The 25,027-nt window shown below is 53.8% G+C and overlaps 8 protein-coding genes and 3 non-coding genes across 11 annotated transcripts; 3 read left to right on the top strand and 8 right to left on the bottom strand.

Annotated features, from left to right (window-relative positions):
- Nucleotides 1–3,298: 3,298 nt before the first annotated feature.
- On the bottom strand, nucleotides 3,299–4,545 carry B0T26DRAFT_529994 (uncharacterized protein). The gene has a single exon (XM_060435525.1). It carries the CDS (start codon nucleotides 4,366–4,368, stop codon nucleotides 3,592–3,594), a length of 777 nt encoding a protein of 258 aa, XP_060289441.1. The 5' UTR covers nucleotides 4,369–4,545; the 3' UTR covers nucleotides 3,299–3,591.
- A 563-nt stretch (nucleotides 4,546–5,108) lies between these two features.
- On the bottom strand, nucleotides 5,109–5,735 carry B0T26DRAFT_681888 (uncharacterized protein; the record flags this gene model as incomplete). Its single annotated transcript, XM_060440698.1, has 3 exons — nucleotides 5,109–5,202; nucleotides 5,355–5,424; nucleotides 5,522–5,735. 3 exons carry the CDS (start codon nucleotides 5,733–5,735, stop codon nucleotides 5,109–5,111), a joined length of 378 nt encoding a protein of 125 aa, XP_060289440.1.
- A 2,388-nt stretch (nucleotides 5,736–8,123) lies between these two features.
- Nucleotides 8,124–8,196, bottom strand: B0T26DRAFT_t272. Its single transcript has one exon. It is a non-coding gene; the product is annotated as a tRNA-Arg (tRNA).
- A 1,245-nt stretch (nucleotides 8,197–9,441) lies between these two features.
- B0T26DRAFT_659902 (histidinol phosphate phosphatase HisJ family protein) lies at nucleotides 9,442–10,543 on the bottom strand (the record flags this gene model as incomplete). The annotated part of the gene is made up of 3 exons (XM_060438988.1): nucleotides 9,442–9,672; nucleotides 9,777–10,325; nucleotides 10,382–10,543. 3 exons carry the CDS (start codon nucleotides 10,541–10,543, stop codon nucleotides 9,442–9,444), a joined length of 942 nt encoding a protein of 313 aa, XP_060289439.1.
- A 1,004-nt stretch (nucleotides 10,544–11,547) lies between these two features.
- On the top strand, nucleotides 11,548–12,561 carry B0T26DRAFT_659555 (uncharacterized protein; the record flags this gene model as incomplete). Its single annotated transcript, XM_060438960.1, has 1 exon — nucleotides 11,548–12,561. The coding sequence occupies one exon, from the start codon at nucleotides 11,548–11,550 to the stop codon at nucleotides 12,559–12,561; it is 1,014 nt and encodes a 337-aa protein (XP_060289438.1).
- Nucleotides 12,562–13,464: 903 nt separating this feature from the next.
- Nucleotides 13,465–13,548, bottom strand: B0T26DRAFT_t271. Its single transcript has one exon. It is a non-coding gene; the product is annotated as a tRNA-Arg (tRNA).
- A 2,113-nt stretch (nucleotides 13,549–15,661) lies between these two features.
- B0T26DRAFT_757762 (uncharacterized protein) lies at nucleotides 15,662–16,496 on the bottom strand (the record flags this gene model as incomplete). The annotated part of the gene is made up of 2 exons (XM_060446302.1): nucleotides 15,662–16,130; nucleotides 16,216–16,496. 2 exons carry the CDS (start codon nucleotides 16,494–16,496, stop codon nucleotides 15,662–15,664), a joined length of 750 nt encoding a protein of 249 aa, XP_060289437.1.
- Nucleotides 16,497–17,021: 525 nt separating this feature from the next.
- On the bottom strand, nucleotides 17,022–18,091 carry B0T26DRAFT_744784 (uncharacterized protein; the record flags this gene model as incomplete). Its single annotated transcript, XM_060444455.1, has 4 exons — nucleotides 17,022–17,237; nucleotides 17,291–17,693; nucleotides 17,780–17,996; nucleotides 18,073–18,091. 4 exons carry the CDS (start codon nucleotides 18,089–18,091, stop codon nucleotides 17,022–17,024), a joined length of 855 nt encoding a protein of 284 aa, XP_060289436.1.
- Nucleotides 18,092–19,981: 1,890 nt separating this feature from the next.
- Nucleotides 19,982–20,897, bottom strand: B0T26DRAFT_681883 (uncharacterized protein; the record flags this gene model as incomplete). Its single annotated transcript, XM_060440697.1, has 2 exons — nucleotides 19,982–20,052; nucleotides 20,408–20,897. The coding sequence occupies 2 exons, from the start codon at nucleotides 20,895–20,897 to the stop codon at nucleotides 19,982–19,984; spliced, it is 561 nt and encodes a 186-aa protein (XP_060289435.1).
- Nucleotides 20,898–21,610: 713 nt separating this feature from the next.
- Nucleotides 21,611–23,580, top strand: B0T26DRAFT_757760 (uncharacterized protein; the record flags this gene model as incomplete). Its single annotated transcript, XM_060446301.1, has 2 exons — nucleotides 21,611–21,783; nucleotides 21,843–23,580. 2 exons carry the CDS (start codon nucleotides 21,611–21,613, stop codon nucleotides 23,578–23,580), a joined length of 1,911 nt encoding a protein of 636 aa, XP_060289434.1.
- Nucleotides 23,581–24,441: 861 nt separating this feature from the next.
- Nucleotides 24,442–24,569, top strand: B0T26DRAFT_t278. The gene has a single exon. It is a non-coding gene; the product is annotated as a tRNA-Ala (tRNA).
- The last annotated feature ends 458 nt before the right edge of the window (nucleotides 24,570–25,027 follow it).

The following is a 25,027-nucleotide window of genomic DNA, read 5'->3' as shown; positions in this document are numbered from 1 at the left end:
TCGTCACTTGGTGGCTTCAAACCCCTCAAACACACCTCACTGCTCTCCCGGGACCGAGACTTGCAGGCCGTCCAGGCCAGGATGTGCGCAGAGGAGCTGCCTTTGACCGTGCTCGGTACCTAGATCGATGACGGTCAGCAAGCTCAACGGTCTTGGTTGGGGACATCCGCCATCCTCTTTGAGATTCTCATGCATGGCGCTCGAGGCCTCGTCCCGATGGTGGCTGGTGTGGTTGACTAGTACACGGACGGAGCGCACGGAAGGGGGGCCTCCTTCAAAGGGTCGCTCGCCGCCATGCCAAGACATATCTTGTCCTGTGCGACAACACAACTCTAAGTCTACACTTGAACGAGCGCAGACCGTGCATACATTCGGAAATGCAAGCCCCTTGGAATGTCATTTCGGGAGAGCCCATGCTCTGGCCTATTGCACTCCATTTTCACCAAGTTGACTTTTGCTCGGCCATCTCCGCGATAATTCATGACGACGTCTCCATCAAAGCTCGAGACTATTACGTACAGGACTCAAGGCGTGCAAAGACACTCGCCGGCTTGCCTGTCAGAAAGGCTCCGCCAAAGTCCCCCGTTCTGCGCCACCAGATTGGCCTATTCTGAATGTGGTGGACGGGTTGTCATGATCCCTGCCGCCGTAGCGCGATCCCACAACGGCCGACGGACCGAAACTCCACATACACGCAAGATCGCACACACCCCGTTGATACCCATGGGCGCCTCTAATTCGTGGCTCGGCCACACCTGCCCCGCATCGACAGTTTGACTCCGAAAACACTCACAGACCAATGGGCTTCCTCGCCCGGCGCCCAAATGGTGGACATGTGCCCAAAACCTCGCTCCTCTCAGAGCCTGGAGCTCTCGTCGTCATTCTACCCTGCATTGGACTCACAACTCTCACCACTCCTTCAAGCTCGAACCTACTAGCTAGGTGATGGATGACATTACTACGCTACACGGCCGCTGTGTGCCTCACCACACCTGACGAAAGACGACGAGGTTAATATTCGGGATCAGACTTGAAGCGCCCTCTCTCTCGAATATTACACCCCTTGACTCCGTACTCCGTAAAGATTACTGCTCCCGAGAGAGGCTGAAGGCCATGTTCCGTCTCCGGCAGTTCCCTTCCCCCGTGAACGCCACTTGACAGGGGGGCCCCTCACCACGATACTTGGTTGGCTGGTTGGCTGGCCTGTTCAATATTCTACAGAAGCTTTCGAACCTTTTTCAGTGTGTTGCCATGCCGAAATGTTTCATTCCGAAAGCCACAGTCCAAAGGGGCAATTCGGTTTTTTTTCCCGCAGTGTGAAACCAGGTGGCAGCGCAGAGGCTTTCAGCCTAGCCTCGAACGCGACGGAAGGGGCCTTGGCCAGTTCCAGGAACTGGGGTTTGCAATCACATAGCACAGCAGAATATGGCAAGCAGTGACCTCTGCCGTCTCGTTTCTCTGCAGTTGCTGCTTCAGACGGCCCCCCGTGTGGGAGGCTTTGCAGCTCGCGGGGCCAAGTGTATGTATGCCCTGCGGTGGTGGCATCGGCAGCTACCGATCAAAAGTCTCCGCTGTACCCCGCCGCCCAGCTCCCGCCATGTGAATACAACATCGACACGACCGCCTACCAGACTGCAAAGCGGCCAAGTTGATAGACATGCCGGTGCTCTCTGCCACATGGGTGCAATTTGGCATTTTAGATTGCCTCGCTGCTGCTACACCACTTTGGGCCAGAGCTGCCTGAGGTTGGCTAGGGGCGGACAGCACATCTTATATGTCGGCCCCGGTGCAATATATTCTCTCCTGGCGCGCCCCGTTGCAGTCTACGGGATAGGGACCGCCTTTCCACACATATTAGTGCCGGTCGAGGCCCCCCCCCCAAAAAAAAGAGGGCGACACTCTCACGTCGGCGGGGCCGGACCTCATCAAGCGAACGATCGACCTTCCTTTCGCGGTGAATGACAGCACTCCCCGCAAACAGATGTGCCCCATGCCAAGACCCCGGCATTATTTCGACAGCAATAATGGAGCTCGCTAGTCAGTCGTAACTTATTAGACGCCCAAAGATGAATAAGATTTAGCTCTAGTTTTGGCTTCACCTTCATGGCGGGTAGCCCGCGCCAGTTCGAGATGGGGCGCCGGTACCGCATATGCCCCCAAGAGATAGCGTGTGCACATGTCGATGGAAAGCCAACCTACATCGCGCTTGGAAGGGCCGTGAGCTGCCTGGGCACCGTCTACACTGGCGGGATTATAGAGGCGTGGGACGAGTGGCGATCGTATAACGGAGCCCCAGGTCCACAACGGTCCCTGAAATGCAGGTGTCAAGCAGGTACGGCGAGGTGGGAAACCTGGTCAGAAGATGACTGTGTAGTGCAACCTCATATGGCCGGTGCCCCCCATCACCATCGTCATCTATCTCCAACGCTAAGGGGTCTGGTGGCAGAGGACGGTAGCGCCTCACATGACCGGATGGCTGACCACCAATGACGGTGCTGGCTTGTCGGCTTCGACTCCGTGGCGATCAGGTCGGAAGAATGGAGAGATATGCATATTAAACCACGTGCCAGAGGGCATGAGGAGTGGCTGGGGTGGGTTCGAGACCCTCGGCTCTTGGTGTTGCCTCCAATGGCGCGGAAGGAGCCTGACAGAACCGAGAGCGTCCCGTGTGGTGTGGGCTGGAAGCCTGGGCCAAAGCGAACTGCCAGATCAAGCCCACGACACGGGCCAGACGCACTGTCGACCTCGTCGACAAACACCCCCAGGCATGGGGCAACGAATATCACCGGAAGTGATAGGCGGTGGTATATTGTTTTTAATCAAAACAACAATTTGCAACGTGGCCCACGGTGACATCGATAGGATACAGACGACAAGCGCCGATGTGGAAAGGCTAGGCGACCCAGACTTCATGCCTCAAGCCAACAGCTAAACAAGCAATAACTACTACTTGAGGGGTGCATTGCTCGGAGAAGAGATTTGGGGCGAGAAGATGCACTAGTTAGGCCGGTAGATGGCAGCGTCTCGACCGGTGGCCCCATCCGCAGCCACGAGAAAGCTGGTTACACGTACGGAATACCGAGCTGGGCCTATGAGGTAGGTGTTTCGTGCCATGGACAATATAGACGTGGTTCGGATGGTGTTCGAAAGTGCTAATGAGGACTCTGGACTGTTTCTTGAGCCCGGGCCAAAAGCAGGGGGAGGGGCCGGAGGCGGGTCGAAGTCCGCTGTGCCTGGAGAGGTCAAGCGCCAAACCTCTCGTTGTTGTTTTTCACGTCTTCGACTTGACCATGCCCTGGGAGTCGGTAATACTTTACTCCGGCGGCCTGCCCCTGTCGGTGGCGTGAGCGTCTGAAGGGGTCCCTGGGCCCGGACTGTTGATGGGCGCGCCACACTCAAATGTGGCAGCTTGCTCCGCCTCAAGTCCCGTTCTGGCGACGGCACTTGTCGGATCTCCCAAAGCTTAAAAAGCCCAGGAGGGTGAGGGTTTTTGCGGGGAAGGAGGGTTGGGTTGTATTCCGAGCGCGCCAGTCGCTGGTTCTCTTCAGGCCAAAACGTGGGGACGCACACTCTTGGGTTGGGGCAAGAGAGCTAGAATCCAACCTCGCCATCGCTCTGGTTCGGTTCCCCGTATTTCCCCTGGAGGCCTGCTCTTCGATCGCCGCCCACGCCCAGAAAATACGTGGCCGAAAGCAGGCGCGAAGCCAGGGCGCCTCCAACGTCGAGCCTTTTTCTCGACGGCCGGCGAGCTCCAACGAGAAGAAAACATGGCCTGGCTCGCCGGTCTAGAACGAGCGCCTCTAGAACTACAAGGATCAGCCAATTTCTCCGAGTCCGAGCCGATTCACTAGAGCTGGGGCCGTGGAATCGGTGGGTAGGGAGGCCTGGGCGCAGGTGGTGGTGGGTGGTGGGTGCGCGCACGTCAACGGCCTTACACTCTACCGCCGGTATTCGTACTCGGCTCATCTCTCTCTGTGTGTCGAGTCTAGACCAGCACCAGCACCAGCACCAGCACCAGCGACGATGCAGCGGGACCCCATCGCCGCGCATGCCTTTGCATGCTGCCAGGCCCTCGCGCAAGGCATACACAGTACGGTAAGAAAGGGCAAGTTCCGTCCTCCGAGTGGTAGCTCTCTGCTGGCGTGCACGGCGCCACAAGAGCAACGGCGGTGCTGTGTTCGCCGTGTCATGTTCGTCGAGCATGAAGCCAGCCTTTCCCATTCCATCAGCCGCTGGAGGGCTGAGGTAGAGGAGGTGCAGTCGACGGCATCGCGACTGACACAGTCCGCGTTTTGTGTCGGACGCCCCTGCAGCTGCCTCTTGGGCTACCCTGCCCTGGCCGTCAAACAACCGCAAAGCCATGACCATCAGTTAGGTCTGGGGCGGGAAGCAGGGGCATCCCCGCAATGATTCTTTACTCCCCACGTGTGCTCCGTATAACGTCACCGGCCGATCAAACGACGTTCATCTCTTCTGGGGTCGGCCCTTATCCTGGCTCTTTCGTCTGAACTTTCCATTCCTCGCCAGACCACTCAGAAGGGCGCATGACAAGAACATCTGCCAAAATACACACGTAGTTTCAAAGACTCGGCCTCCCCAGCCCCTCGCCCTTCCAGGGATTGCAAGCCCTTGGCTGCATGACGGGGATTTGGAAGCCAGTGCTGGTCGCCCATCTCACTGTTCATCTTGGCATTCTTCTAGAAGCCTGCTCTTTTCATCCCCCATGCTGTCCTTAGCCCCCCATCCCCCTCGGTCCCGATCCGAATGCCCTGGACTCCATGAGCACTACCCTCGCCCATCCGTGGGGTTGACACCGTTGACCTTTTTTTTCTTCTCCACGCAAACGCTGCAGCGCATCCTGCCCGCTATGACTCTCTCAACCACTTGTCCGGATTTTGGGTTCGTGTGGAGAAATGCAGAACAAAACTGTGCACTAAAGGCTGACAGAGGTTTTACACAGACTCTCTCCATCCGTCGGTTTCCCAAGTAGCTGCTTCCGTGCCGTTCCCCTCAGCTCGGAGTTTCCCGCCGCACACTGTCGAGACGCCGTGCGGCCCCGATTCCCCCATTGCTTCGTTTTCTCTGCCCCCTTCTGTTTCCCAGACGACTCAGTGACCCTGCCCGAGACTGCCGGCCGAGCTGGCCAGTTTCCTCTTGAGCCTCACCAGCCCTGTGGGCGTTGTGCCGGTTTGGGATAGGCGGCTGTTAAATTAGGTGAGGCTCTCACCTCGTGGGAAGGGGAGCTAGACACGGCATCTCCAGACCTGATGCGTGTTTTGGATATCCGTGTGCCGATCCAATGGCGGCCACGACTGCTACCCTCTCCCGTGATCTTGGGTCTTCCGTCCACTCACAGGGGAGCCTCGTCCACGGTGACAGCCGACCGAGGGTCTTCCTCAATGCTCGCCACCGTGGGCAGCCCGTCTGTCTGTGTGCGCGTGCATGCGTGTGGCCTTCGAGAAGCATCTGGCACGCCTTCCATTGCATTGTGGGCTGTTGGAATGGTTCCATCCCATCTCACCTGAAGAGACGATCAAGCCTCTCTGCCTCTCGGCCTCGACTACGGCGTGCAGGTATGATGATCTCTGCAGCTCAGCATTGCTTCCGCCCTCCCTCTTGGTCCTCTGCCCTCCTTCCCCCTTCCCTCTTCCAGCGCGCAGTGTGACGGCGGGACATTGGGACGGATGCCACCACGCTCCGAGGAGGCAAGAGACGTGCAGAGGAACCGGGTCCATCCTTGCTTCATCACGGAACTGGCTGCCATCCAGATACCGAGACGACAAGTCTAATGCAAGATCCAGTGCAGCACTCTGTGCAGGAACAGGGACAGGGCCGGTTGCAAGATGGGAGATCTGTAGAACAGACGAGATCCAAGGGGTCTCGCCGCCGTCCGCTGGTGATGCAACCCACCTCGAGCATCTTCGAGAAGCCTTCCTCGTCGGGCTTGCCCCGTCTCCAGCCTGTCTCTCAGTTCTTTTCACATCAGCTGACTTGTAACTTCACCTTGGGTGTCGACGTTTTGCTTGGTTTCCGCTTTGGGGCACGTTTGTTTCCCGTTTAGCCTCTAGCCTTCTTCAGACACAGGCTGCGAGTCGAGTTGGCGGTGGCCTCGTCGCTGTCTGGAGAGCAGCCAAGCTGGGCGGGCGGGCAGTATAAGCCCTCCATCTTGAGTCTCGAGGCGGGCGCAGCACTCGGCTGTGCTGGCTGTTTGACCTTTCCAAACCTCCCAGCCTTGTAGGCTGAAGTGGCGTCGACTGGAGCCCCAATCTCATATCAGCCTCGCGGGCAGTCCCCGCGGCTTGAGGATTTGGCTAAACCGCGTTGTAAGACACAGCCGCGTCTGGTCTTGATTGCAAATGTCGTCAGCTGAGAAGGCTCGCTGGAACAAGCACGACATGAGCCGCAAGTGTATGTAACCCGAGGGCCGCTTGGGAGAAGACGGGAGGTAGAAAGCTAGATAGATATAAAGAATATGACGCGCCTTTCTCCCATCTCTTGCTCCCTCTGCCCTCCGCACCTGCTTCCGTCACGCCTTGGCATCATCGCCACCGACGCATGTCTTGGGTGAACGACCCTCTTGACCAGCCGAGTCGAGCTTGTGACAGGAACGCCGCCGACATGGACACTTGGCGATGAGGGCCGACCATGTCGATACAGTGAGGGGGCCCTACGCCTCGGTCGCGAAAGGGAACGAGGCCGACGAACGGCTGCTACGCGGCTCGATGACACGACGTCTAGCAATATGGACAACAGTGCTCAACCGAGCTCAGGGGAAGGGGCAAGGACATAAAAAAGCCGGGTCTTGGTCATGAGAGGAGGAAATGGCTATGCCAGCTCATTCACTCAGCAACGGTCACAGCAACATCACCGGATTCATATCTCCCGACGACGAAGATTTGCTGGCGGTGTCTCTCTGCACCACGCAAAGTCGCAGTTCGTGTCTGGCAAGACAACAGACAACGGCCGGTGATCGAGCAGTGGCAACAGCAACGGTGGTTTACATTTTATCTGGAGTTTGTTGCTAAGGGTTAACGTGTTGACAACAGACAACGGCCGATGGTTGAGCAGCGAAACAGCAACGGTGGTTTATATTTTTGTCTAGAGATTATTCCTTCCAGATGAACATGTTGGCAACGACACGTTGGGCAGTTATCAGAGTGCCTAGGGCGGTGAGTACATATTGGCCAACAGGATGGCTAACTGGCTGGCTGGCTCGGCGGTTTAGGGGGCGAGATAGAGAGAGCAGATGGTGACGAGGGAATAACGGCTCCGACGGCATGGTTCTACGGTGCCAGGTACCGGACGCAGCGAAAAAGAAACAAGGTGGGGAAGAAAAAGTGTCCGGATTCTAGCATTCCATCCTCTCTTCTGCTGACTGAATAAGAATCCGGAATGGTGTTGGAACAGGTAAGATACTGATGTAAGTAGGAAGGTCGGCGACTAGTTGAGCTTTCCTTCAACACCGTACAGGAACCACCCCCTTTTTCTTTTTGCCTCGCCCCTTTTTTAGTTGGGGTTGTAGTTACTGAAAAACTGAAAAGGGGAGTTTGGGGGGGTTTTAATCCTTGCGCCTGACAGGCTGTTGCTCTCCCAACCCGTCGAGGTCAGAAGGTAAGGTTATATAGGCAGTCTTCTCGCAATTAATGAATGAGCTTGTCAATGTCTTAACTGTATTTGCTGCGCTGTGTGGATGAGTCTCCTTGATGGTATTTTAAAGAGTTAAGTTAGTGGGGAGAAACACGAACACACACACACACGCGCGGAGAGAGAGAAAGCATATAACAGCCAGGTAAAAAGACCGGCAGGTACTTGTGTATTTAGCAACTGGTAATTTCGCGCACTGATAGTCACAAGTAGGCTGAGGATTAGATAATAGACACTTAAGAATTAATCTCCGCATGGAAAAGTCTCTTCTTAAGACAAAATAGGGGTTAACAACCTAACGTATCTCAATAATAGAAGTTCAACGATAAAAGAGTGAAACGAGAATCTAGTAACTAGTTGACTCAGCCAAGTTCCCCCCTTTCATGTAGAAGAAAATTGTCTCAACTACCAAAGAGAGAAAAAAAAATAAAACTAATAAAAATAAAGAGCACATAACCCACCCGTCCCCGTTGAGTCAACGATCCACCCAGGACTCGAGCCTGAAACCTCCTGATTCGTAGTCAGACGCTCTACCGATTGAGCTAGCGAACCCCGAACGAGGGAATGATGTTTCTCTCTGATTGTTTTTCAATGGAGACTCTGTTTTGTGCGTTGCTCTATATTGCCAGCCGGGGCATAGCTAGGGGCGGTGCTTTGGTTAAGAAGGTAGGTTATACTGTGGAGGTCATGGCAGGGAATAAATACCCAGGGTGTCCCACGCCGACATGGTTCATGGGGAACGCCTGTTTGTTGTTTCCACTGTCCACCGTTCAGTGGTCAGGGGTCAGGGGTCAAGGACAGGATGGGGCTAGCTGGGAGTGGGTAGCATATGGAGAACCTGTGCCATGTGCTGTGGAGTTTCCTACTTTGCATGGCTTTCTCTTGTTTCTCCACCGCGTCCCCCCATGGTCTCCTCTCTCGGTCCGATGCGGCGCGGTCTGTGGCTCGCAGAGGCATGCTACGATATGCTCGGGCCCGAGATGCGGGGTAGGTATGTATCCAGTCTTGAGTGGAATGGGATGTTTTCTGCGTTTATAGCAGGTGCTAGAGTTTCTTGGGGCCCTAAGAGAAACCTGAGTGGAAATCAACATTAGGTGTGTAACTCGAAGACTCTCGAAAGAAGTTTGGCTGTGTTTGGAGAAATCAGCAGACCACTACCTACTGTACACTCCAATCCATGAATGTTTATTGGCGTAGTACTTGGAAAGGAAAAGAAGATAACAAACAAACCGGCTAGTAAAGGGCTTTAATAGGTATTTCTAGAGAATAGATGGGCCTCTAGGATTATCGCATGGGGATTCAGATAGCTATTCCTTCCCTTAGCGAAAAACGTTCAGTGAGTCGTAAGATACTGACGTCCTTTACGGAGTAGATCTTGGAATATCCCCCGCTAATAAACATTCAGGCATTGGATTGTGCCTCAGAATGGTAAGTAGTTGTCACAAAACGGAACTCTTACTCCCGAGTGCTCAACCGGGAACACGTCTTCAGCATATCCATCTGCAGTGTTAGAAAAACTAGAAAGTTTTTGACATTTAATGTAGGCATCAAGACCGATTTTCAGCGCTGATTGTGTCTATCATGACCATTGGTTGCCAATAAAGGCAATGAAAATAACCTCATGCGTTTGCCATATGATGGCTGCGCTAAAGTAGGGAACAAAAAGAAGAAGCCAAAATCTATACTCCAAACCGGTGTACCCTAGCCCCGCTCCGAAGTCTATCCCTCTAACCCCCAAAATAAATTTGCTTCTCTAATGGATGTCTATCGTCTCGTCCCGGTCACGTTCGCTCTGGTCTACTCCAAGCGCAAGCTCGCGCGGAACTCAGCAATGGGGACGCTCTTTTTCGTGAGTGCCGCCTTGACCTCGCCCGAAGTACCGGGGTGGGGGGCCCGCTCTAGCGTCCATACCTCCTTTACGCCGAGGCTCTCGAGATAGTCGAGGCCGCGGGCGTAGTTGGTGGCAACCTGGGCAATGCCGTGGCTGTCGTCGGAGAAGGTAAACTTGCCTCCGGCTCTCAGCCACTCCTAAAAAAAGGGAACGAAAAGTCAGACAACGAAAAGTCAGACAACGAAAAGTCAGACAACGAAAAGGGGCGAGGTGGAGAGATAGTCGCGAGTCAAAAGCTCACCTCTGCGATGGGCCTAGCTGGGTAGGGCTCGTCGAGCCCCTTGCGCAGGGCGCTGGTATTGCACTCGAGCCAGCCACCGTAGCTAGCAACGAACTCGAGGTTGCGCACAACCTTGTCCCAGACGCGGCCGCCAGCCCAGGCCTGGAGGGGGCGGGCGGGCTCATCGCTCAGCAGGCGGATGAGGTCAAAGTGGGCGACGACACGGGGCTTGAGGGTGCGCAGCATTTCGAGCTGCTCGTCGTAGTACTTCTCGTAGAGCAGCTCCTCGGAGCCGCCGGCGGCGTCCCGGGCGCGGGCATAGTGGACCTTGTCGAAGTCGATGGGCACGCCGGCCGTGTGGTGGACCGAGCCTAGGAAGTAATCGATGCAGGCGGGCTCGGTATGGGCCTTGACGATGTCGCCGTAGGCCGGGCGGATCCACTCGCCCTCGATGCCGATGAGGATGTGGATCTGGTCGGCGTATTTTTTCTGCAGCCGCTGCGCTTCGACCAGGTACGAGCTGTGGCGCGGCGCGAGCTCGGCGAGGGAGGCGTGCGGATCAGACTCAAGCTGGGGCGCGTGTTAGCCTCAGAGAAAGGTAGAAAGATATGCCAGGCGATACTGACTTCCTCGGGGTACAGGTCCGACAGCTCAGTCCGGGGCATGTGCTCAGTCAGGCCCATGGTCTTGTAGCCAATGCGAATAGCGTGCTGGACGATGTCCTCGAGCTGGTCCTTGGCATGGCCGGGGCAGAACTGCCCCGAGTGCGAATGCATTGTGAAAGCCATGGCTTGGGTTTGGTAGGTGATAGCGTTGTGTGTCTAGCAGTGATAGCTAGGTATAGGTAAGGTATCTACCCAAGGTAGATTAGATATGTAGACTCGAGGTGGGGCGGGTCCAGGGCAACTTGAAGTCGACGAAAAGAGTCAGTCAAATAAACCATGATGCCCCAAATTCGAGTGCAGGGATACGAACTTATGTAGAAAAGAATGCTAGAGGTCCAATCACTGCCTGGAGTTTGATATCGCCCAAGAAGAGGCAAAAAGGTAATCATGGTTTTCTGAAACAACTAGGTTGGGTTGGTGGTTGTGAGGCCATTTTGGCGGGCTTGCTGCCCACGTTTTTGGCAATTCCCTAGCATTCAAGCTTTTGCACTTTTTTGCGCTTTAGCGACGGGAACAAATCAACGCAGAGTAGACAGCCACGTTACCGTCCAGTCGTTGCTCCTGACCGCTTTTAACGCGCACGTGTGAAGAGTCACAGTTAGAGTTCAGGCTGGGCCTGGCACTGGATCCCGCCCGACAACATCCGCGAGGAAGGCAGGAACAGCCCTCCCTCCTGCTACGGTTCTGCAGCAACGTTGACCGCAAACTTTCCTTACCTTGGGTAAGACTGGACGAAAAGAGAAACAGCCGGGCTACAGGCCAAATGCTCAAACGAAGTAACAGTGCCTCTGCCGTACCTCAGCTAGTCCCAACCACACGCCACTTCTGCAATCGAGGAAGTTGATCTTAAAGTCGGGCTTACCAAAATTCTTCGCCGCTGTGGCAGAGTCCCTATCGCAATGCGACATGCGCCTCTGCCGCAAAATGCGACTTGGCACATCCGATCCAACGCAAACCCCGCTCCAGCCCAGAGCCGGTTCATCTCCAACGGGCATTATTCCCATGGTCACTCGTTGGCAGTTCAATGTCCTGACAGTCACAGAAGGGGGTCCCTACCCCAAACTCCCCCCTAAATATACGCCCACACCGTTCAGCTGCCAGCCTGTATCACGCAAAACACCATCAACATGGCCCACTCGTTCCACGTCAAGTCGTCGCAGCTGCATCTCAAATGGTCCAAGGCGCTAACCCCAGTCCTGACAGTTCCCTCGGGGGCCGAGCTGTCGTTTGACCTGCGCGACGGTGGGAACAACCAGATACGGCCCGACAATGCTGCCACGGCCTTGGCCGACTTCGACTTTGCTCTAACGGATCCGGCCATGGGCCCCGTCTTTGTCGAGGACGCCGCGCCCGGTGATGTGCTCAAGGTCGAATTCCTTGAGCTGACCCCCTCCGACTATGGTTGGACCGCCATCTTCCCGGGGTTTGGCCTGCTAGCCGACGAGTTCCCCGAACCGCAGCTCAAGGTATGGGATCTGACCGATGCCGGTCTCACCCCCTCTTCTTCACCAGGTGGCATGCGCCGCGCCGTGTTCCGACCGGGCATCGAGGTGCCCGTCGAGCCGTTCCTGGGCGTTGTCGGCGTGGCACCCGCCACAGACGAGGAGCTCCCGACCATTCCGCCGTACGCCGCGTCGGGCGGTAACATGGACTGCCGCTACCTGAGCCGCGTTGGGAGCACCTTGTACCTACCCGTCAACGTTGCGGGCGCCCTGTTTAGCTGCGGCGATGGTCACGCCGCGCAGGGCGACGGTGAGGTCTGCGGCACTGCCATCGAAACGCCCATGCTCGCGCGCCTGCGCCTGACGGTCGAGAAGAAGGCCGTCAGAGACGCAAAGGGCTGGGCCTTAAATTGCCCGCACTACGTCACCCCGCCCCTGACGAGGGAGCAGCTCGAAGCTAAGCTCGCTCCCGCCGACAAGGGCGAGTACGCGGCGCTAGGGATCCACGAGGATATCCGCGAGGCTAGTCGCATGGCGCTCAGAGGGCTGCTGGACTGGCTTGTTGCCGAAAAGGACTTGTCGCGGCCAGAAGCATACATGCTGGCCTCGGTGAGCTCGAGCCTCAAGATGGCCGAGGTGGTCGACATGCCCAACTATGCCATCGCGTGCTCGATTCCATTGAACGTATTTACGGAGTGAAGTGCTGTTCTGTTATATGCTGTTATGACCTGCCTGTGTATATGAGCTCGTGGTAGAAATTGATAATTCAGCGAGCGACTCGTTGTTCATATGCTATTGCCAGACATTATTGACGCCTGCTGGCGGCGGATGCACAAGACAGAAATATCCCACTGCCCCGACGCTGTATTTTTTAAAGAAAATTAAAATAAAAGGAGAGCGGCTCAGGGCAGGAGGAAAGAGCATCAGTGCCCGGACGCTTGCTCCGTGCTCGCCAAAGCTGGGTCGTGCGATATTACCCTAGGCAAATACCTAGCATACCGTGAACAGGTAGGATAACAGCAAAATAAAGGGCTTGTTTGTTCCATATTGACGTACGAGGGGAGGGGAAGATCGCGCAGCGTGCCTGCTTGGACATACTGCGGACCTGGACAGACATAAAGCAAATAAACTAAAATGAAGTAAATGAAATAAAAAAGGGGAAGGAGATGGAAACCAAGAAGTAAGTGCGCCTTCCCTAATAAAAAGTAAAAACAATACCCCTACGCTAAACCCGAAAAGACCATCTCCCAAAACAAACACCATTTACGGAACCCCTTCAATTGACACATAATTATTGCTCCCTAATAATGAAGCGATAAAAACTATATTATTAGATCTCGGAGAGCAAGAGCGACTAGCGTAGGGCAAGAGCCATTAGCCAAGAGCAAGAGCAACCGCCGTAGGGAAAGAGATACCAACTAAGGGCAAGACCGACCAGCGAACAAAACTCGTACTTAAAGACCTCGAAGAGAACTTCGAAAGAAATGCCCCGAAAGCCACCGTAAGAGCTTTAAGCGGTAGAAAAGTGACCTCGACTAAAAAAAAGCCTAAATAGGTAATTCTAATACTATCGTACATTAGCCTGAAAGAACAAAAATATATCGACGAAGATGGGACTCGAACCCACAACCTCAGTCTTGATCCTTCTTGTAGGAGGACCACACGCTACCATTGCGCCACTCCGCCATTCACTGTTTAGCTACCTTAGCTTCGTGATTCGATGGGTTCCGAGGCTGCTAAAATAAACTATGGACTAAAAATGACATCATTTTAGTTATATTAGGGTTAGGGTTATAATAGAACCTTCTTCGATAGATCGTAAACCAACTTAACGTGTAGAATTAAAATAAAGAGAAGTCTACTTAGAGTATAGTTAACGATAGCAACAACCTTGGACCTAGGAAGGCGAGATGGTGGAACTCAAGGACTTGATGAGACACGTACTGGCACAGATGGTCACCTCTTGGAGAAAGGCAACACCAGGCATGAAATAACTGGTTCGATACTTCAATGACGACGACTAGACCTAGATTGACCACTGGGCCAATTTGAATCGCGCTGCATTTGTTTGGGAGGTTTTAGGCTTAGAGGATAGAAATCCTCCACCACAAAACATGCCGGAGGATAATATCAGCTCGGGTACCGATACAGATGGGGAGTCAGTGGACTAAGAGGGACATAGGGGACAATTAACCCCTGAAGAGCTTCCATTTTCTTGCTTGTCTTTATTGCTTTTACATGCAGCTTGCCGAGGGCGACCTCTTATCACATAGAAGAGGCGAATTTATGATCTAAGCGCCTCAGATGGCCCTTATAACCTCAGAAAATATTTCTGCCCCCCCTTTTCCCAGTTTTTAGGCCCTCCAGCTATCATCAATACAATCATTTTCCATTTTACTCTACTTTTCTTATTATAGTCATTGTTACTGCACTCACCTCCTCTATTTTCTAGCGTTTTTTTTTAAATTACCTTACCTTGGTTACAGAGCACCTAGCTATCTATGTAGTATCTACGGAGTACCTCCCAACAGACCTCTGTTTTCGCGAAGTAGTGCGACTATCTGGCCTCTGTCCACTGATAGACTGTATCTCTCTCCGTACTAATGTTGCGCAGCACCACCTTCGAAATATATTCCCTATTCCCTTTCTTTCTGACCGTAGCTTAGTTCACTGCTTGCACCCCAGCCTCTCCCATTGATGCACTCTGACAGCCAACTTGAAGATGAACCACTACAAAAGTGAGGTACGATGGACTTGTGTGTAACTACCAAATACATCTCGTTGAGCCTCGGAATTACCACGATACCAAGTGTCCTTGTTACCAATCTGGTGTTAAGCGTTCAAGCTGCATGCCGTCGCTAAGTCGGTCCTTCCCACTTTCTACGCTGACCACAACTCTTCAGTCCTTGCACCCAGTCCCTGCTCTTAACTTCACTTTTCGAGGCAGTCCAGCTACGGATGAAAACGGCCAACAGAATTGCCAGCACTATTGGCGCGAGAGTCCCGGCGGACTTAGAGAAGACTCGCTTTGAGTATGTGCGAAAATGACTTCGATCGTCCAGTCTAAAGATGTTCTAGCAGAGGCGGTTGTGGTATTCGGGTCTGTTCGCCACGGCGTACTACGTAGACGCCAAAATTAAACCCCATCAAGTCTCTCTATTTTCCAATCCTTGTTTAGTCTTAAGGTCAAGCAACTACAAGGCACCCCCGTGGTCGTCGACATGTATTTTTAGGTGGTTAAGGAATGTAGCAGACGATGAATATCGAGAGGTTAGCTGCCGGCCTTTGTAAATTTGCTTCCCTTGTGGGGCGGACTGCGCTCTTCGAAAATTCCTGTGCCTTTTTATTTAATGATAAGGCCTTTTTGTGTCTTATAATGGCATTTATTTATCCTAGAATCACGTTGCCACTCTGAGATGTTGGCCTTCCATTTTTTTCTCCCTGGCCATTACCTCTTCCCCCTCTGACTGGCCCGACGGGCCGTTTTTACGCTAACGCGAGCGTGCTACCATTTACGAGAATAAAAAAAGGGAGATGGAGCCAGAGTTAGCACTTAAGGGGCAGCGATTTATACTGGCACCTTCCGGGACGCAGCTCAGTTGCGCCCACTCTTCTCTAAAGGGGCCTATTTCTTACCAGTTATTCGGACCATGGATTCGGGTTTTCGTTCTTATCTATACACATTGTAATTTGTCGGTAGGAGCTTTTCGACGCGTCTGGTTCAATATTATCGTGCCTGTAGCCTCTTGGGGCGCCTTGGCCGGCGACATCCTTCTCACCTCGACTTCCTCCTGGGCCTCTACTTCCTCCTGGAATTCTTGATGGGGCTGTACACGCCCATGCGGTTGGGATCGAAACCCATGCACACGGCTATCGCGTAGCCGCCGTCATGGCTGATGCTGACGAGTGCTTCCTGGTCGGGGACGCCTTCGCGGTGGCCCATGACGGTGACCACGGGCGGTCCGCCTCGTGTTGAGGGGGGTGTTATGCCGTGCTGCTGCCGCCCGGCTTCCTCGAGCGTCTCCTTGACGAGCGTGGGCTCGGCGTCGAGCTCGTCAGCGGTCTTTGCGGATTTCCCGAGCTGCCTATTGTGTTTTTCCAGCTCCAGCTTTAGCGCTTGCTGCAGCGGCGAAAATGGGTCTACCGTCTCCGCTGTTGTCGTCTCTGGGCCATTTCGTTCGCCTTTCCTGCCAGACAACACTTCGATGTCGTGGAAGTACAGCCAGCGCCAGGGGTGTGCTTTAAGGACAGCCTCTTTCGCTGCCCATCTAGAATTTTTTAGCGTTTACATGTCAGCATTAGCCAGTCATGGGCGCGCAGCAAAGCAAGGCGCATGATAAAAAGCAAACGCACCTTCCGGCAACGTATTCGAGCGTCCTGTTCGTTATCTCTATCTCGGGCCACATTTTCATCTCGGAGGAATCTTCGGATTTGGATCTGTACCATTTGTCGGTTTCAAAAATCAGGTCAATGTTGAATGGCCGGGCCATGAGCTCCTTGGGCGTTAGGATGCGACGGAGGAAACGGGCTGCATTGGGGCTCTTGAGAATCGGGTGGAGCCTCTGTGTCTTGATAATGTCTACCCCGACCTGGAATGGGAACGGAAATGGTAATTTTGGCAGCGGAGGCCCCATTGTCGAGCTTCAACTCTGCGAGACCTTGCGGCGGTGGAAAGAAGGTAACGCCCGCTCAATTCAATCGATAGTTGTTGCGGATTTCTCGAGACTCCAAACGCGTCACGCGGGTACTGTACAAGGAATTGCGGGCCCCAGTAAGGCTAAGCTGTAATAGGCTTGGGTTACCCCAGACGATGGCCGGTAACTTATCGATAAGGGATTGGCAAAACACCAAGAACGGACTGGAACGAACCTACGTCACTGAACAATTTAACGATAAATCCCTTGCTGTAAAAATAACGCTGGAAGCCAAGTGGAAACCGTACCAACGCCATGAAGTTAATATCTTAGACCCCGACAGCTATCACAAGGTCGATTCCATTCTTTTGCTTTGCTGCCGCTAAAATTCCCTCAGACCCCGAGACGATGAAGAAGTCCGTCAGTTCCCCCAACTAAAGGGAAATCGCTAGCGTGCATGGTAGAATAAGCTACCTAGTCAGACGTGTAAAAGCACGCGAGCCTTGGATGACTCTAGAGAGGCGTTTACGGGTCCGCGAGCAGAGGAGCGCGCTCCGTATCGGCCGCCGACCGGTCCTTGCGGGTGGTCAAGGCCGGCACAGCCACGATAAAAGACAGGACAAACAGGACAGCCATAATGGTGAAAGCAAAGATCCACTGGAACGCGATAATCTTGCTAAAGAACTGAGCGACGCCGAGAGATGCCGCCAACACGCTGAGGTTGAAGCCCATGGTGTAGTCCTACAGAAAATGTTAACGACAAGAACACGGTCAACAGGAGAGCTCGAACACACCTTGTAAATCACAATAAAGAACATGCCGAATACCAGGATCGACCAAATGAAGATGTTGGCAAAGACGCGAGCAACTAGGCTCCCTTGGTAAGGAATCATGATAGCACCGTTCCAGTAGATAGCCACAAACGTCCATGCCAGCGGCCCCGAGACGGCGGGCAGGTGGATGAAGCGGGGGTATGTGTTATGGCGGAAGTAGAGTGCTGTCAAGTTGAAGAAGTTGATGACGAGAATCACCTCGGCCCAGACGAAGTGGCTCCGCACAAAGAGCATCACGAAGGCGAAGTGGAGGAGGTTGTTGAAGATGAAGTGGCTCCCGACCGAGCAGGCGGCGTTGACCGTCTCGACCTTTGTCGAGAATAGGTGCGTAATGTAGACCAGCTGCAGGATGAAGAGGACGAGCCTGTCGAAGCAACGACGTTAGCGAACCCCAGCACCACGACGGGGCGACACTTGCTTGCGTACACCCGGAAGAGGGCCGTTACCTACCAGTAGATGTCCGTGATGACCGAGTTGAGGGTAAACCCCGAGAAGTAAAAGTAGTTTTGCTCCCAGATCTTGCGGCGGACGTAGTGGCCGTCGTGAGGCGCGTCGTACGTGTAGTAGATGGTGGTGATGAGCGACAGCAGCCAAGTCACCAAGGTTAGGACCTTGTACGTGATGACCGAGTTGGCACTATGTGAGTCCCGCTTCGCGAACGGGTTGACTGTTCCGAGCCTGTCAGCATCGTGGCGCGCGGAATATTAAACAGTTGGCATTTCCTTCCAGTTGGGGGGACATACTGTGGTTTAGACGATTCATTGTGGCGGCGACAGGAATATCGTATCCTGATCAAAATCCAATGCTTGGACGTGGTCAAATGTCTGCCAGGCCTCGATGGAGTGGTGGAAAAGGAAAGACGTCGAGGGGAAGATTCGCGAGACCGGTACGGTGTTTTGTAGAAGCGGGGAGGTGAGGGACGGCAGTCAGTACGCAATGATCAGAACAGCCAAGGGATGGAACAAGGGGAAGGCGCCGCGGGCACGAGAGTAACACTCCGCCAGGCTGGTCTTGGTTTTGCGGGGAAGCAGGCAAGCAGGCAAGCACACGCACAACATGCGTAGAGTACTTCCAAGGACGGCGATGCGGCCAAGTGAAAGGAGGGCAAGGTTCAAAGTGACGGGAGGGGTGGGTTACCCAATCGTCTCAAGCAATCGCCCTACGACATGTTCCTCGTCGCACCAGATGGAGATTGGATGAGCGCTTACAACGGAGACTTTAGTCCAATGTCTCCGAGTAGTTAAGGTAGGCCGGAGTCTTGATGTAGAATACATAATGTTGAGGTCTTGTGTTTTGCTGAGGCCTAGGGGGTAGTCCAGAACTCCGAGAACCTCCGCGCGCCTCGACATTTCCAGCCCCTTTCTCCTGCCATTGCCCTTTCCACGAGATCAATCAGAGCTGTTGCTGCTGTTGCTACTCGTCGCTTGTCGTCCGTATTAACGAGGTTTCCGCAAACAAAAGAGGTTCGGCCCGTCTCTCGCGACTTCTTGGTGACATGAAACTTAACATGCGGTCTCCAATTTGATGCATGACGGGACTGCAAAGCCAAGCGGGCCCGCAGTGGGATCGGAGGTCTCCCGGCGCTGTTGATTGGGCTGTAGAATGTCTATTACGTCACAGGCTGGCCCTGTGAACGCGTCCGCAGCATGCGGTCGTGCGATGTATTGGCCGATGATTCCATTCAGTCCAAACTCCCACGTTCAAAACACCAGTGGCGGGCATGGCTGCGTAATAAGAAGCTGCGATTTTTAAATTTTGAGGAGGCTGTTGTCTGACAGTTTCTAGAAAATTATCAAGCATGTTTGATGGTCTTGGGTTTCTTGAATACAGGCTCTTACCGTGGTTGGGGAAACCGGCTTTCGTTACGGAAGAACATTGCCCTATTGCTGGGAGCGTATCCGTACCCTACAACAGCAGGGATTATAATTGAACAGAGGCCTGGAATCCGCCCGGGTACTGACGACTTTATTTTGAAAGCAAACCAGCCGATCTTGAAAAGACAAGTGGCCGGCTGCATGCAAGAACACGGATTAGTGGAGCAGTTCCCCCAAGACCAGAGGTTTTGGTCAGGATACGAGCCGGTTGGCGAACTCGAATGCGAGATTCTGTTTTGGGGATCCTGGCTTTGTTACGGCAGCAGCGGTAACGCGCAGAGTGCACTGGGCAGTTAAATGAGAAAAGAAACAAAAAAAACAAATTTTAACTGTCAGGAGAAAGGAAAACCTCGCAATGCCATCGGTCTCTTTTCAGGTCCGACAACTTGCCCCCCTCGTGTTCAAATTTCAGTTTCCGCAACTGCTTCAAAGGCGCTCTTGCCGTGTCCAGGCTTCGGACCAACAAAAGCGGTATCTGGAAGTTGCCAGTTGGGGGCCCCTTCTTGTTCCACGGTCTACGGATAGTTACTCCACTTGTGCGAGTGAGAGAGAAAGGACGAGAAACATCGCAGATCCCTTTTCTCACCTGACCACCCTTCAAGCCATCCGTGGTCGATTCCGGCTGCGCATGTTGGATCATGACGTCTGGCTCGAGAAAAACCGTCGGAGCTCTTGCTGGGGCCTGAGCCGAGATTCAGCTGAGGCTTTCTTCCTAGCAGAGCGCTTTACGACGGCCTAACACGGCCTTTCGCGGTTGAAATTCTACCACTGAAGCATCCTAAAGGTCCGCTTCATGTTTGGACTGGGCAACCTGGAAGCCTGCATCGGCCGCCTGCCACACTGAGAAATCTGAGAGCATGGTATTTGAGGCTCTAAAATTCCATATTTTATTACAGTGGATTTCCGAAATAAACAAAGGTCCCCCCTGAGCCCCTCCCCATTCAATCAGCCTTCTCCTGAGGTCGCCTTGTTTAGAGGTCTAGGTAATCTAGGTAAGCTAGCTGATGAGAATTCCCCCCTCCCCCCCTTTAGGCATGCTGCAACGTTGCTGACGCCGCTTCAGTGATTACTAGCCCCAAGGCGCAGCGGGCTCATGGTTGCGATAGCGCTATTGCTCCATCCGCTGTGATTCGATTCTAGGTCGCCTGCTCTCTGGTGAACATTCTGGAAACCACTGCACCGTCATGAATATTTATTTGCATACCTTGGGGTTGGGTTATGTATGGTTGACGCCACCGCTCCAGTTTGTCCTTCATTTTCAGGCTGTCGTGTTTCATTGAGAAATTGCCGGCTCGGAGGTCCTGGTGCTTCGTTTGCTGTTGGTCTCTGCTTCCTTGCCCGTTCAAGACACCGAGCCTGATTGTTGTCCTGGCAGGCGCCCGCATCTCTGACCGAGGCCGTGTCCTTGGGGTGGAGCTCCGCTGCGAGGCCGTTCGTCTCGACATCGAGCCGCTGTTGTTTCGTTTTCCCCCCGGAGACGCGCTATCTGCTTCGCTGCGGCAGTACTCCAGCCGCCTGTTAGTGTCGATCCCGAGGCACATGTGCATGTAGTCTTCAGGCTGCATTGGCTGTTGCTGCTTGTCGGCCATGCAATAATGCGCCGCTATGGCCTCTCGGTCAAGGTCGGTGAGGGTGGGGAGTTGTATTTTGTCGAACTGAGTTCCAATTCCACGAAGTAGGTCCTCGCGCGCCATGGCAGCCAAGGTATGTATGTACAATACATTGCATCGCTTCAAGTGCTGGAGAACGCAACGGTGTTGCGGCAGACCTGGGTAACATCTTATAGCCCAAGCAACACCTCCAACCGAGCGCCATCACTTGTTCCCTTTGAGTTCTTTATCTGAGGCCCGAAACGCGCCTCGCGCATTTCCATTTTCTGCTCTTGGGGGCATCACGGTCTAGACCAATTCCGACCGGCGAGCCGTCGACCTTGTGGACTGGTCGCGATGAGCTGGCAGAGCCCCAGCAAAGCCCTCTCCCAAATTCCAAGTACGGAGCAGCCAGTAGCCACATCCGGGGGGGTCACACTCACCAAGTGGTGGTGGCCAAGGAAGGCTGAGGTGCACACCAGCCCGCGTTAGCCAACGAAGACACAGGCGCACGCAGGCCGCGAAGGCGCCTATTGGCCCCCCATTTGTATTATGGAAGCATCAGACAGGCGTCGAATTTCCAAATCCCTAGACGGGCTTGGGACCCGCCGCCTTTTGTGAGGCACTCTCGCGGGCAAATCCCCTGACAGCGCGCGCCCCATCAAGGCCTAAATTTCATCTTAGGTTATGTATATGAGAACTCGGCTCGCGCAAATAATTATGAGGCTCTACTTCTACTGCCTGTTAGCTGGCCACGCAGCTTATATACCTGGCTCGTGAGAGCGTCTGGGGGACAACCGGCCGTCGCCACCACCACCATGGGAGACTCGCCAGAATTCAAGTTCGTCGTCGACATGCCCAAAAACGCCGCGAGGATCGATGAAAAGGAATGGGAACGCCTCAAAGACACCATTCTCGGCAGGTACACGGGGGGGATGAAGCTCGAGGACGTCATGGAGTTCATGAAAGAAGAACACAACTTCACAGCAACGTGAGCACCGTCCCACCCGCTAAGCTCCAGCCGACTGACAAACATCTTGTGTATCGCAGAAAGCGGCAGTACGTCCACCGCATAGGGATGATATGGGGAGTGAGGAAGTACAGGGCGGGTGCCGCCAAAAAGGGCACCAAAAAGCCCGGCCATAGATCCACCTCTCCGGAAGGGGAGACGAAACCGTCCGCTGCTGCTGTCGCTCCCGCTGTCGCTCCCGCTCCCGTTCCCGCTACCTCTCCTCCTGCAGGCAGCCGACGAACAGCAGGTCTGGGCCTCGCCGACTCCCAGACAGCTCGTACGACAACAGCGTATGTCCGCGATGTCAAGCCCGGCCAACTAGCTACCGCACAGACCTACAGTCCTGCTATGGGTGGCGAAGAGAAGAAGCGTCTGTATCACCAGGTCGCCAACTTTTTGGCCGCCTTGGGAGACGGCAAGTCTTGCTACCAAATTTGCGCTTTACTCTACCAGGCCCGAACACTGCAGGACCACGTCCCGGACGAAACACACCTTGACCATGTTGTCGCCTGCAACCAGACCCAACAGACCGACAAACATTCCGAAGAGGTGCTCGCCATGCTGCAAGACAACGTCGACCACCTGCTAGACCCGGATGGTAGCGATATGACTTGGCAGACCTGCTTCTTTGACCTGCTGCAGGCGCACGCGTACGATCGGGGTCACGACGAGAAAGCCGCTATTGGACAGATCATCAGGTTCGTCAACACGTATCTTGAGCCGGACCTGGTTCTCAAGATAATACCCGGCCGCGGCTACCCCGTCGACATCCAAGCCTACCAATATCTCAGTTACTCTCTGATACGGTACAACGACAACATCCATGCGACAAAAGGCCACGACTTCGTAGATACGGCTACGATTCTAGACCAGTTTATCGGCCAACAGCCAGCATTCGCCACCAAGAACCCTCTGCTCTTGAGCTGCCTTGGCGACTGTCGTGCTTGGTGCATCAGTGTGCTCGAATGTGGTCCTGCAATCCCAGGCAAGATCCGGCATGCCCGTGCTGGCCAGGTTGGCGCCACGTACCAGATTTTGTGCACCCTTTGGTACATCTGGATGAGCGAACTCTTCCCCCGCTCCTTATCCCATGCCCGTGGAGGGAGCAGCCGTCGGGCGTACCCTCTGGCGAACTGGGCCGACGACGTCAAGCCACAGCTGGGCATCTCGCCGAGTGAACTGCTTACAACTGTCGTCTGTATGATCATGGCGGCCGCTCCATTCCCGCACGACGATCACGCTGCTCCCGACTTCATTGAACAAGCTCTGGCGGGTGCGCGCGACCTTGATGCAGTTAGCCCCGAGGACTTGATCCGACGCTTCCTCGATCAGGTTCGCGAAACCAGCGACCGGCGCTTAACCACCCAGGTTGTCGATGAGCGTGACAAGGTCGGGGTTGCCGAAATTATCCAAGCAAGGAAGATAGCTGCCCCGTTCCGCAACTTCATCGCCTCTGCCTTCGGCGACATCGAGCTGCCAGCGCTTGACAAGGACGCCATTGTCATCCCGGTCGCGCTGACCACCGCCAGAGAGGTCGATCGAGAGGACGGGAGAGAGCATGAGATGCTATCGGACCCCTTGTCGCCAATACGGCCAGCGCTGCAAACTAGCGACAGCCAGTATCCGGCGGTCCCGCCCATGTACTCGGCCCGCTTGCAGCCAACAGCCGTTGACCACCACCACATGCTGAAGTTGCAGATCAACGAAAGAGGTGGGCGTCGTAGAGCACAGAGTGACGGCGGCGGCGCCGCTGCCGAGCCACCGGATTTTGACTAGGGTGGGCGGCGCGGCACCCGATCAAGCTTCGTCTTCTTCTTTTCCTTGTATCATTTCTGGCTTGTGGCCTTACTCCGTGAGCCTAGCCTCTGCCGCGTGGCGGCAGGATTTGCCTTTGCCTGCTTTTACCAGCGAAGCATGCATGTTTTGGTGTAGACAATATTAATACTATACCCTTTGTTTTCTCGTCGTTTTCTTTTCTACAAGGCAGTTGGGATGCTAGCGTAGCTTCTCTTGGGCAGCGATATTCTCGCCTTGGTATAGACAAAACGACCTCTCTTCGCTGCGGTAGCCCTGTCTCTATTTCTATTCTCTAGTCATCGCAGCTAGCGTCATGAAATATATTCACGTCACAAATGCTTGTAATATCACGGTGCCATAACAAGACTTGCTGATATTCAGTGACCATGAGAGCAAAATAGTAAAATGATGAGATTGCAGTGCCTACGGTTTAATGTAGAGTTTATATGTCCTACGATGAATTGGTGCATGACCTAGGCGGGCATCTGCATTTCTAGTGCTCTCTACGTGAGCTCGCAAGCTGAAGTGATTGTCTCCCCCGCCCTGAAATTAACATATTGTGTATGCGCACCCTTGTTGGCGAGCTATGTACAACGAACACACAGAGCTAGCTACCTATGAGACCAAAACATTGCCTTTTTTTGTTATAAAAGGTGCTGGAGAAGATAACCCGGCAAACATGGCATATCTATTCCTCTATCTATCGAGCCCACAAAAGAAAGACAAACATGTGGACTAGATGTGGATGCGGATATGGATACTCTTTACATATACCTCTACAGTGAGCTACCCATTCATCCAAAGCAGCCAGCTAGCAGCAACAATCAGATATAGCCCCCAGGGTACATGGTCTAGTGGTGTGATTTTCGCTTCGCATTGTGTGGTTTGGCGTCTGAGCAAGTCTCTCTCGTTGTCTCTAGCCGCAATTCGCCTGTGAAAGGTCCCCGGTTCAATCCCGGGTGTATCCAATCTGCTTATTTTTTGCTATTCTTTCTTTCTCTTTTTTCTTTCTCTATTTTTTATTCTTCCTGCTATATTGAGTGCAGTTTTGCCATTCATTTATTCGCATATTAGATCTCCTTGAACAGCATCTTGTCTCTTGCGGCCTAATTATGCAAAGCTTTTAGTTGACTTTGGTGCTTGATCTCCTCGCCCAGGCCTAAACTCTCAAGAGTCGTGCATGCACACTTGCCGCCCTTCTTCACAACCTGGCCATTATAGTCCGGACGTATAGCATACCTACGTATTACAGCAGTGTGCAAATATTTTAACAATGCAATGCAAGATAATGAACACATTTCTCAACTCAGCCAGTAGTTAAGGTAGTTAGTTTAGTTTGCGACTCTCCCCAACTCAAACACCACCTTTCATATCGTCTCAACTATCACCACAGCAACATCCAGTCCGAACAATAAAAGTAAGGTCG

Source organism: Lasiosphaeria miniovina (genome assembly GCF_030549165.1).
Source record: "Lasiosphaeria miniovina strain SMH2392-1A chromosome Unknown B0T26scaffold_9, whole genome shotgun sequence".
Taxonomy (NCBI): Eukaryota; Fungi; Ascomycota; class Sordariomycetes; order Sordariales; family Lasiosphaeriaceae; genus Lasiosphaeria; species Lasiosphaeria miniovina.
The sequence above is the reverse complement of the archived record's forward strand: the minus strand, read 5'-3'. Positions and strand labels throughout refer to the sequence as shown.